General features: G+C 30.0%; 1 protein-coding gene across 1 annotated transcript; it reads left to right on the plus strand.

Annotated features, from left to right (window-relative positions):
* The first annotated feature begins 5,347 nt into the window (after positions 1 to 5,347).
* On the plus strand, positions 5,348 to 8,009 carry LOC120092620 (RNA-binding protein 24-B). The gene is made up of 6 exons (XM_039050763.1): positions 5,348 to 6,012; positions 6,111 to 6,243; positions 6,509 to 6,629; positions 6,734 to 6,770; positions 6,907 to 7,144; positions 7,289 to 8,009. Exons 1-6 carry the CDS (start codon positions 5,785 to 5,787, stop codon positions 7,390 to 7,392), a joined length of 861 nt encoding a protein of 286 aa, XP_038906691.1. The 5' UTR covers positions 5,348 to 5,784; the 3' UTR covers positions 7,393 to 8,009.
* The last annotated feature ends 4,559 nt before the right edge of the window (positions 8,010 to 12,568 follow it).

The following is a 12,568-nucleotide window of genomic DNA, read 5'->3' on the forward strand; positions in this document are numbered from 1 at the left end:
AACACGGAAAAAATCATAAAAAGTCAAAATGTTGACTTTTTGGTCAAAGTTTGACTTTGACCAAATGACTATTTTGCCCTTTGACTATAGTTAGTGGAAAAAACCAAACTTTTATTGGATAATTCCACTAACAAAATAGTGGGCTAGATGTTGGCTTATAGTGGAGACATTAAGCCCACTAAATGAGTGGATTCTAGGTGTTGGGTCTTTGTGAAGATTTTTCATGCAATTGTTGCATGTCTTTTTTCTATAAATTGGGCTCTTCAATTCAGTTAAAAGACTTTTGCCATTTTAGAAAAAGGGTGCTCTAAATTTGGGCTGGAAAATCATATGTTCTTTGAGTGAAATAAAAACCCAAACTCAAATTCATCTTATTTTCCATCTCTTTTCTCTCCCTCGGTTCTCTTCATCCACCGGGTCCCACAAGTCGGTTCTGAGTCCAGAGGATAGTAGGTCAACTCTAGTGGTGGTCCAAAAGAGTTCGGGTCGAGATTCAACGAGGAAAAGCAGTTTTCGGGGACTTCAAAGGTAGTATCCTACACTTTTTAATCCACTGTTGTTTTTCCTTCATGATGCATGCTTATTTCCTTTAATTTAAGAACAATTAGAGTGTAATTAGATCCTAATTCTGCTGCATATATCTCGAGTTCCATTAGTTGTTGTAATAATAATATCACCTATTCTAAAAAAAAATCAACTATCATTTGTATAATTAATTAAATATTGAATTTAATGTTACAAATATCATTTAATTCAAATGCTATTAAGCGGCAATTATTTAATTTATTATAGATTTAAGTTACATAGACTGAATTGGTAGATTAATGGTTTTTAAATAAACAACTCAAATAAACTCTTATCAATAATAAAATTTGAATATAAAAGTTTGCTTACTTATTTCCATGATCTAATTCTAAAATTTATGTGAATGCAAAAAATTTTTAACTATCTTTCGCTCCAACTATATAAGAGGTCTCCCCTCAATTGCTTTCTACGAAAAGAAGAGGTTTTATTTTGTTTTTTTTTTTTCAAAAAAAAACAAAGGTTTGTGTTTCTTAATTCTTCCTAGGTTTACAATGGTTGAAAATAATCTATCAATGATAATATAAAAAGTGGACCTCAATAGATTACTTTTGTTGTTGTTTATCTATTTTCCATAATCATAATGAGATGTGGAGCCCGCCTTAAACTTTGTAATCAAATCGTGTAATCTGATTGAAGAATAAAAGATGTTCAATCTGATTGCGATTGAAAATTACGTGAGATCCACTACTTCTACCATTACCGTTGTCGTTACCATTACAGATATTGGTACTGTAATAGTATGAAAATTTTAAATTTGCCACATTTATTGTTACCCTTACCATTATCGCTACCATTGGGGTCAAATAGTAACTGTAACGGTAATGGTAACGGTAACAGTAAAATGTGATAGATTCATAATTCTAGGTAAATGTGATAAAAAAAAATAATTTAATTTTATTTACAATTCAGACCTATTACGATTCATTCATAAATGAAATTTCATTTCGATTACACCAATATTCATTACAGTTTGATAAGCAAAACAAACTCTAATAAAGGTGTGTTAATCTCTCTTGTAGATGTAGTCTCAACCTCCCTTATAGATGTTTTCGAGTTATATTATAATAGAGGAAAATTATTGTTTTTTTTTCAATAATTAGTATTATTATGGTTATTTTTTTTATAAGTTTGGATTATTTTCAAAATAAACATAATTCAACTGATATAATGTTTGTACAATCAACTTCATAATCAAAGATTTAATCCTCCATTCAACATATTATTAGAAAAGTGGTTTGCATGGTTAAAATTTTTAAGAAGAATTTTTTAAAGACCTCCTCATGAAGGAGAACATGAGCACAAAAAGTAAATTTGATATACTATATATTTTTATGGAAAAAATTAATTTTACCATTTAGATAGTTGAATAAAGATCCACGGTAAAAATTAGTTATCTATTGCAATTAAATTGTGATTCTTAGAAAATACTTAATCTAGTAGTAAGTAGAAAATATTTCAAGTATGATGTCCAAGAGAGAATGGATGTAACAAAGATTTCTTTTCAAGAAAGTAATTGAATGTAGCCGATAATTTGGAGACATAGGGTGTATTTAAAATACATTTTAAAGTATTTGATTTAAAAAATAAATTATTTTGGAAGAAATTGGAGTATTTTGCAACCATTCAAAATAACTTTTCAAGTGTGTCTTAATCGGTTTTTAATGTTTAAATAAAAGTGAGTTTTTTTAAATAAAAAAAAAATCTTTTTTCAATTCAATCCAAACGGACTCATAATTATTTGTAAAATAAAAAGAAATAAAAATAAATAAAGGGATTCAAACATACGCATACCTTTCGATGGAAAAGGTAGCATTTCATGCAATTACAACTTTAACTCAAACTTGAACATGGTCAACCAGATCCAACATCTATTCAACCTTGCATATAGTATTTTTAGTAGTCTAAATCGTTGAGCCTTTGAATTTATGACTAATGCAAACTTAAATAAATAAGAATACAATTCAAGCTTCCACCGGTTTTGTTCTATGTTTAGGCCTTAGGGTAAAACAAAGTCTTATGTCTAAGTTATTTTCTTATATTGCTTTTATAAAAATCAAGTTTTATTTAACCATTTTTATTATTAAACTTAACTTTTATATACTAATCTAAATGGTCAATCATAGACTAATAATTGGAAGGAAAAATATCTTTTTGGTCCCTAGATTTTGGGTCTAGTTTCTATTTAGTCCATGCATTTCGAAATGTTACACATTTAGTCCTTAAGTTTTGAGTTTTGTTTCAATTAGTCCCTAAGATTTCAAATTATTACAATTTTACCCTTGACACTTGAGTTTTGCTTCAATTTGATCTCTATGTTTCAAGATTTATACTTTCAACTTCGATTATTAACTAAATACTCATATTTCGTCTATAGTATTAATTTATGTTAATAAATTAAAATTCATGATAAGAATTATAATTAATTAAGTTTCACTATTTCTATTACTTTTAAAACTAAATTTGAAATTTTACTTCATAATTATTTTTAATCAATTAATAGAAATTGATGTTAATGATTGAAATGAGTATTTAGTGAAAAATTGAGGTTATAAATATAAGATTGTGAAACCTAGGAACCAGAATGAAACAATACTCAAAACTTAAGGATCAAATGTGTAACATTTTGGTTTAAATACTACTTTGGTCTTTGTACATTTGGTTTTTATTCATTTTGGTCTCTCTACTTTCAAAATATTCATTCTGGTTTATATACTTTCAACTTGTTTCATTTTGGTCCCTATACTTTAAAAATGTTCATTTTAGTCCTTGAACTTTAAAAAAGTGACAATTTTTATCCTTTGAAAGTAAAAATGAAGGGACCAAAATGAATAAAAATTAAAAGTATAAGATCTGAAATGAACATTTTTAAAGTATATGAACCAAAATGAACCAAAGTTGAAAGTATAGGGACCAAGTGAATCTTTTAAAGGGAAATTATTTGAAATGGTAAAACTGTTGAAAATATTTACAAGATATAGCAAAAATTTAAAATTATCAATGATAGACGTTGATAAACACTGATAGACTTTTATCTGTGTCTATCAGCATCTATTATTAATATTTCTAAAATTTTGCTATATTTTGTAAATATTTTGGTTCATTTTTCTATATTTAAAAACTATAATTTTATAAAAGTATAAGGATCAAAATGAACCAAAACCAAAAGTATAGTAACTTATTTAAACATAACATTTTAAAACTCATGGACCAAATAGAAACTAAACCCAAAACTTAGGGAGAAAGTATTTTTCCCTAATTGAAATAAATAATAAAAGAAAATCATGATAAAGAAAGTGTAAAATTACTTTTTTTTTTTTTGTGGATGAAAGAGTTTTTCTTCTCATTTGAAGTATTTACATACTTGATTCCCAAATAAAAAAAATAAAGATAAGAAATAATTGCAGACTTGAATTGAACTCAAAGGGAAGGCTAGAAATAATTAAGCTAAATCAATGCTAGAAATTGAAAAGGAAGACTAGCCTAAACGGGAAACAACTTACTCAATCAACCTCATCCAATTTTGTGACGGAGAGTTGAGTCTTAACACCCTAAATCTATCGAGAAGGATAGATTGACTAAGACGACAATCAGAACTATCAAAAAACTAGTTTGAAAGAGAAGTTAGGGTTTCTTTCTAAACTTCAAACATGAGAAAATTTTACGCTAATGGACAGATTGCAATTATGCTAATTTATGCTCTTTTTCCTCCTTAAACCACAAAAAAAAAAACACAAGGATCAAACACCAATTTCTAAAATTAGGTTTATTCTAACATGCTCAAATTATTTTTCTTCAGTTCACCTAAATTACTGATATTAAAATCAAAAGTATGCAAAAACTAATCAATAACTTAGTTTCATTATCCTAATAAGTCTAAAAAATGAGACTTATTCAAAACTACGTGAACCTTACATACTAAGGATAGTTGATATGAAATGAGATTTGTATCCTAACTCCAAACATCAAGTATAATTGTGTAAATTGTGTCAGAAAAAGAGAAACAATATCTCGATAGACATGACCACATCAATAACAAGTTACAGATCATAGGATTGCAAGCATTTTGATTCAACTCGATTATTGTGCTAAACCGACACTAAACCGACTATTTGGTGAAAGAAAAAAAAAAAAAAAACACAATCAAATCACTTGGTGACGGAACCATATTGATCAAACCACATATACTAACAATTTGGTTGTTTGATTATAAGTTCATAGTTTCATTTTAGACACAAGTCAAAATTGGATGTGGACAATCGTATATGAACTAAGCCTATCTAGATATGATTCAATCAATAGTGCACTCTAAAATATAACTCAACTGATATAATAGGTCTGTTTGGGAGGTTGGACAAGATTACAATGAAATGTTAAAATTGATGTTCAAATGAGATCGTAAAACATGAAAACAGTGAAATGTCTTAATATATATCATCGATTAAAAAGTCAAAGAATCAAATCTATCACTCAATATATTACTAAACTAAAAACTAAAAAATGTATGATTCGATCTCTCCACCCTACCCTTACATGTCTAAATCATTTAAACCATGACTTACATAGTTAGCAACCAAGAATTATTTAGGAATGTCTTGATTCGAATACAGCGAAGCAAAGGCTAATCCAGACCAATCCAGCAAATAAAATAATAAAAGAGTTTAAATATTCTATTTTTGGTATTAGCAAAAATCTCTCTCGAGGCTCTGTCGTCGTGCGTGGGAACCCACTAGCAGCTTTTTTGTCTTTCTCTTCTTCATCATCGGTATCATATTGTCTTTTGATATTATAATCTTCCAATTTCATCTATATAAATACATAACATTTTTTACATCTCATACAAAACAAATCAAAAGGGGTTTCTTTTTCTTTTCTCCTTTATTTTTTCCACCCTTAAAAACAGTAATGATTTTCTCGTTAAGGGTATCGTTGTTGGAAGAATCTGGGTAGTTGTTTTTGTTTGTGTATGTGGAGAAAAGGGTAGTTATTAGAAAAAAAGAAAAAAAAGGAAAAAAAGAACAAATAAAACCATTCTCCTTCTTCTATTGAGAGAGAAAAATGGGAGTCCATTGATTTGGTCTTGAAAACTTGTGTTTGTTTTTTGGGGTTAAGATTTTCTTTGCATTTTAGTTTCGTGCTTTTTGGGGAGAGGGGCAAATTTTTGTGTTCTCTCTCTATTTTTCTCTTCTTTTTCCCCCCCTTATGTCTCAACAGAGGCAATTTCATAACATTAGTAGCAGCAACAATAACAGCAGCCTTAGCCTTGGAGGCCAATACAATGACACTACTTTCACCAAAATTTTTGTTGGAGGTTTGGCTTGGGAGACTCAAAGACATACCATGAGAAGGTATTTTGAACAATTTGGTGAAATTTTGGAAGCTGTTGTTATTACTGATAAAAACACTGGCAGATCCAAGGGTTATGGCTTTGTAAGTCCCCCCATTTTCACTTTTTTCTTTTTTTTTTTTTCTTTTTCTGAAAATGGGTATTTTTATTTGATTTGGGTGTTGATTGATTTTGTTTTTAGGTTACATTTAAGGATCCTGATGCTGCCATTAGAGCTTGTCAAAACCCTTCTCCTGTTATTGATGGAAGAAGGGCTAATTGCAATCTTGCTTCTCTTGGTGCTCATAAGCCTCATCCTCCTACTCCTCAACATGGTTCTTTTTCCATTCTTTTCATCTTTACTTTTTTTTTGTTTTTTTCATTAAGTAAATGTATTGATCTCTTCATTGGATCATAAAAATTCCCACATGCACTGTGTTTTTTCTGGTGATTTCCTTCAATTCTCACCATCAATGGAGGCTTTTGAATCTGCATTTTTTAAGGACCTCTTTTCTTGTGCTGAGAAATATATGAAATCTAAACAAAGGGGAGGAATATTTTCCCAAAATTAACCATAAAAGTTGTGGAACAAATTTGTAGGTGTTGGTGGAAGATTTAGAGGTGCATCTGGGATTGTGACACCTCCTGCTTATCATGTTTCTTCATCATCTTATATTCATCAGCCCACTAGTCAATACTCATTCCCTCTTTCAGGATATGGGTAAGGTTGAAACAAGAATTATAAATGGCATCAAACAAGACCCAATTTTCCTTTTATTGATTAGAACTGCCCTTTTTTTTTCTCTTTCTTTTGCCTCATTTCAGGTTTGCTGGATATTCACAAGACAGAATTTATCCATTGGTGTGAATCTATGTTTATTTGTTTTCTATGTTTGTATGTTTATATATGTGTTGTTATCTTTTTGGTTTAATGTTGTTTTGTGTTTGTGATCATCTTGGCATTGATTTTGGTCTGAGCTGTCGTGTTTTCGATGCAGAACTATTACGGTGTTTACGGGGGCCAACAATTTTCTCCTTATTACTCTGCGAATGGGATTTCGGGACCGGCTGGAATGTTTCAAAATCTTTATCCGTATTACGCTCAAAGTAGCCAGGGGTACGGGTTTGGAATACAGTATCCACACCTAATGCAGTACCCATATCTTCCTCAGCAGCACGGTTCGACTGGTATCCTATCACTTCCTGGCTCGAACGCAATAGGAACGACAACTACAGGTGCTAAATGAAATACAAATGCTTGTAATCTAATCCATTAGTTTTTCATTGATGTTGGGAATTGTTATCTGAAGAACGTTAATTGTTTGGAGCATAATGTTGGTTTTGAAAGTGGTTTGGAGATTTATGTGCAAAATGTAACAGGTGCAATAGCAACAACGATAATGGGGGTTGGATCGGGGCCTTCACAAGCTTCTTCTGCAGTAGCATCTGAACCGAATTCGTCCGAGTTAATTTCAACTGGATGATGTTAATTTCCTCTTTATCACACGCTAACCACAAAGACAAAGCTTGGAATACAAAAACGTCTGAGGAAATACTGAATAACAATGGCAAGTTTTTAAGTCGTGTGATTCGATAAGAAGGATGAGAAAAAGAAATCCATGTTCCAGCATCATCGAGTCGTTCGTTTAAAGTCGGTAACAAGCATTCCAGAGACAATACAAAGTTGATTCAGTAAACATCATATCCATCTCTATCAACATTATTTATGTTTGGTCCAATGTATTTGAGAGGAGTCTGTCAAGTAGTTTGTTAGAATTAGGTGAAGAATTTTATTCATTCATGTATTAAAAAAAAGCGAAAGATGGGGGAACCGAAAGAAGGCTTTGGATTCCTGTCTTTCATTCTGACTGCAACAAGACGATCGTGTCGTGGAAGCACGGAGCATCCTATGACACACTCTTGTTTATATAATTAACAGTGAATGGTTCAAAAGATTGATTTTATGTCTTTTGAGCTTCACAATTTCTGGTTGGTCAACATGGAAAAAAAGCAAGCTCCAAAAGCTTAGCTGGTTTGATGTTGTAATTGATGGATCTTCCTTTGATTAAAATACTTTTGAAAGGGTTGGATTAGTTAGAAAGGATTTCTGTCTAATTTGTTTGAGCAACATTATTGCTTTTTTTTTTTTTTGCTACTGTTGTTTCTTGTTTCACATTTCACTATCAGTTGGTTTCTTTTTTGGTTATTAGGATTCTTTGCTTTAGCATAATCACTTCTTTTGGACTTTGCAGACTATGTCTGGAATCCAAAGGCTCCTAATAGTTAATTGTGTTTTTTTTTTTCGTTTTTCTTTTACCTTTTTAGTTTTTATATTATTATAATAATTATATTTTTTGGGGTGGTTCTGTCATAGACTCATAAAGTTGGTCAAAGCAGGTTTTAGGGAATCATGTGCCTGCTTGGGATCCTCCATGGAATTCTTTGGTTCCTTTAGAGAGAGAGATAGAGAGTGAGTGCTTTTGCCACTTGTGAATTTTCAAAATTTTTTACTTCCAATTGATGTTTGAATTTCAAGAGAAAGGCTTCATTATCTTTAGATTTTTTTTTTTTTTTTTTTTTTAATTCAACATAGATATTCAACTCTGATCTACTGAGCAAATGACAATGTGCAGTTGGAATGAGAATGACAGAAGCTGATTTTTAAAATGTAAAAAAAAATATTTTGGATTTAATTTTTTTGAAAAAAAAATAATTGAACTTCCTCCCTTTGTTTTGAAGATCATATACCTACTCTTTTAAAACTACGGGTTAAGTAGAAATCGAAATTGGAACCTGAAATGGTGTTGTAGTGACCTAGAAGTATAACAGTATGACAATCCAAATTTTAAAAGAAAATGGGTATGTTTAAGATAAATGTAATTCGATGTTAAAATCCTATTAGTTCATATACTTTCAACATTTTACTTTTACTTTCCTCCACGTATTCTAAAAATGTTCATTTGATCACTATAATTCTTTAGACCATTTTAATCATGCAACTTTTAGAAGGTTTGTTCTTGGAACCCATAAACAATTACCTCAAGATTGATGTGTCTCCCTCTTTAAGAATGAGGCAAATAAATCGGTCATTACAAGGCTTTCAAAAGTCCGATTCTGTCAAAGAGAAAATGTTGTGTCATTGTGGACTCGACGTAAATACAATATACATGAGGATGGTGAGCGATGGAGATCAACTTCAATTTGCAACTGAACCCAAGAAAAGAGAAAAAAACTTCAATTAATTTTGTTAATTCTGCAGAAATTTACTGAATCTCAGAATTTCTCCATTTCCCACAACTGCCTCTTTTAGAGCAAAGCCATTTTGAAAAAGATTGTTTACACCTAGTTTACCAAGAAAGCTTCTCATTTAAAACTGTAAAATCAAACAAGAAACAATTTACAATTCAATGCATTGACAACTAATGCAATTGGTATATTTTCGCACATCGGTTCGAAGATTCAACGACGAAACCAAGAAGAGAATTCTAATGATTAACAATAGGACACGAGACACTATAAAATATACGAGACATGATAGAATACACGTGAAAGAACCATGAAATTGATATTTAATACACAAGCTATAACAATGTTTGGAGACGAAGAGACAGGACAAGCCTAATTGAATTAGGGGGTTCAACTAAACAGTGATATGCTTTCATCCCCACATTTGTACCCAGATTGATAGAAACAAAAATCCCCAAGTATTGATGCTTTCACCATTTAACAAGTTACACTTACACATATATACCATTGGAAGGGACTTACACTGTGCAATAAGTTGAGACAAACATTAATTTTCAAATTTCTTTTTCACAAGCTTGGTGACATCAATAGATGGATGGACAAACTGTCTATTTGTGCTATCTGTTGATATCAATAGATGGATGTTTCTAATTATCACTCCTTATTTGACCTAAAAAGTTTTTAGACCCATGAATAAAAACACATCAATTTTATTGTCTTATTAACTCATTATACTATGGGCTCTAGAATTTCACATCATCCTAGACTATACAACTCTTTGGAGTTCACAACTTCAGTCATTTTCCCAAACGTCCTTGTAGGGGGCATGTGACATTCTCTCGTTTATTTTATGTAAGAAAATTAATAAATGAAAATTACAAATATTAATCTCTCACTTATTATTATTATTTTTTGTATTTTTATTTATGAAAATTACGTGATTTAGTTTGATAGAAGAAAATAATAAATGAGGTAAATAAGAGAGAGAGAGAAATATATGTATAAAAAATTATAAGGTCTCTTCTTTTCTTTTCTTTTCTTTTTTATAAGGTTGTATGTGGTATTTAAGAACGAGAGATAAATGGTAAAAATATAAAGCAATTGATAAAAAAAATTACTTTTCCGTGGGTAGTTATAAAGATTGAAATGTAATTTTGGTATGGTCTCGATACTTTAGGACCTGTTAAATTTTAGGTAAATATAAAGATAAAAATAGTATTTTGATATGGTCATGATATGTAAGGAGTTGTTTGGGATACTGAGTTAAGATATGATGTGATGTCTGGAATTCATAGGTCTATAGAGTTCATATATCTCTACAGTTCATATGTTGGGGTGCAGAGTTATTATGTCTGTGTTTAGGGTGTAGAGTTAAGTTCATAAGTCGAGGATATGTGATGCGATTTTTTGAACTCTAAATAATCTATTTTTATGATGATTATTTTCGTTTGAAATTTTTTTATTCAATAATTCTACCAATCTTTGTGTTGAATAAAATATGGATTGCATTTTTTTCTTTTAATTTTTGAAAATTTTCTTTCTTTCTTTCTTTCTTTCTTAATTTTTAGTATGAACAACAGTTAACTTACTATATTTCTTGTACGAATATAATTAAATGAAATGGGAAACCAAAAAGAAATCAAAACTTTTGATTCCTAATTTTTCTTTATGAATTTTGTATTTTTACTCTCTCATTAATTTTTTTTAATTGAATCTTCCCCATCATCTTACCAATCAATGAAATACTATCACATTTCTTCAAGAATTTCATTTTCAATTCCTCAAAATTTGGATGATCATAAAAAAACAAATGTTCATTTTTCTCTATTTCTTGCATAAATTTTCTAGGGAAAAAAATATCCATTTTATGGTTTTTTTTATTATGTATTACATACTTTTCAACTGAATACATACTTTTCCAAATATTACTAACATTCATTTGATATGTAATTCAACTAAATAAAGATGTATTTTACAAATTTGTACGTATAAGTATTACACTTAACGTAAATAAAATAATATTATTTATATAATCAACAACCTGACAATATACTTTGACAATCAGACAATCATAAGTCTTATAATAGTCGAAAGTAGTTGTCGAAATTGATTATCATCAATTTAGATCTTAAGCACTCTAACTACATTAATTTTAGTGAATTAGCATACAAGTTCATTTTTGCAGAATTTAGGGTTAGAGAAGTACAACCTTTCAAGAATCCCTTAATTGCTTCAATCCACTATGATGTAGATTGTCACAAGGACTTTTCTACTATCATCTTGGCATTAAATTGGGTGTGGAACCCAAATTGAGAAGGATCTCTGAGGAATTTTGGAGTACGAGAAAATTTGAGAGAGAACCAATTTTTTTTCTATCAAATATTTAAATTTGCATGAAAATTTTAAATCAATTAAAAACAACCATTTATAGAAAAAAAAAATCATGCAAGTCAAATTAGCGTAAATTTGACACAAAGTGAAGTCGATATAGTGGAATCTTAGGTGTTTAATAAAACTATTAAAAAGAAGAAAATGGGAAATGTGGGAATTTCCCACTTTCTCTCTTTTTTAATCATTTTAAAATGATTTTAATTTAATTAAAATTTAATTTAATTTTAAATAAAATTAATATAAATTAATTAATTTTATTTAAATAAGTAATTAAATATTTAAATTAATTTAATTTAATATCGAATATTAACACCTATTCCATAAAAAGAATCCTTATTTATATAATATTTAAATCAAATTTAAATATTTTTAGCTCTCCAATTCTGTTTAACTCGATACTTAAACATTAATTATATCATATATAATAATCCAAACCCTAATCCAAATTTGAACATTTCAAATTCTTTAAACACGCTATTCTAAGATTTAATCCATTTACGACTTAATAGAGGAATCTAATGGACCTACAGATCAGGAGCTCCAACGATTTGAGATTAATTGGCTAAAATCTTTTAATTTGAATTAATCAATGTTCGTTAACTACTGAGACACTCCACTAAAGCCCAGTAGTCTTCATCAAGCTCTCGAACAAAGAAGATATGCACCAAAAAACAAAGAGATTGCAGTTACCAAAAGTTTCTTTAACCATGTCCGAAAATAGATCAAACCCGGGAATCGAATCCGCTCCTGGCAGTGGAAATGTTATCGCCCTTGTCCCGAAAAAAAAGAGAAAAATGTCATTAGCCTATTCGCCTTTGTCCCCGGGAAGAGATTCTGAATCCAATAGCTAACTGGAATTCCCTTTTGCAGTTAAGTTAAGGCTTACCCAAACTCAAGCAAGGGTAGCACCGATTACTGAGATTCCCTTACTTTATCGGGATTGATATAAGAATTTCCCGGTAGAGCTTTAGTTACTCGCAGGTCATAAGCTGGTAAGCAAGAACGGAAGGCTGACGAAGAGAC

Source organism: Benincasa hispida, chromosome 12 (assembly GCF_009727055.1).
Source record: "Benincasa hispida cultivar B227 chromosome 12, ASM972705v1, whole genome shotgun sequence".
NCBI classification, from domain to species: Eukaryota; Viridiplantae; Streptophyta; class Magnoliopsida; order Cucurbitales; family Cucurbitaceae; genus Benincasa; species Benincasa hispida.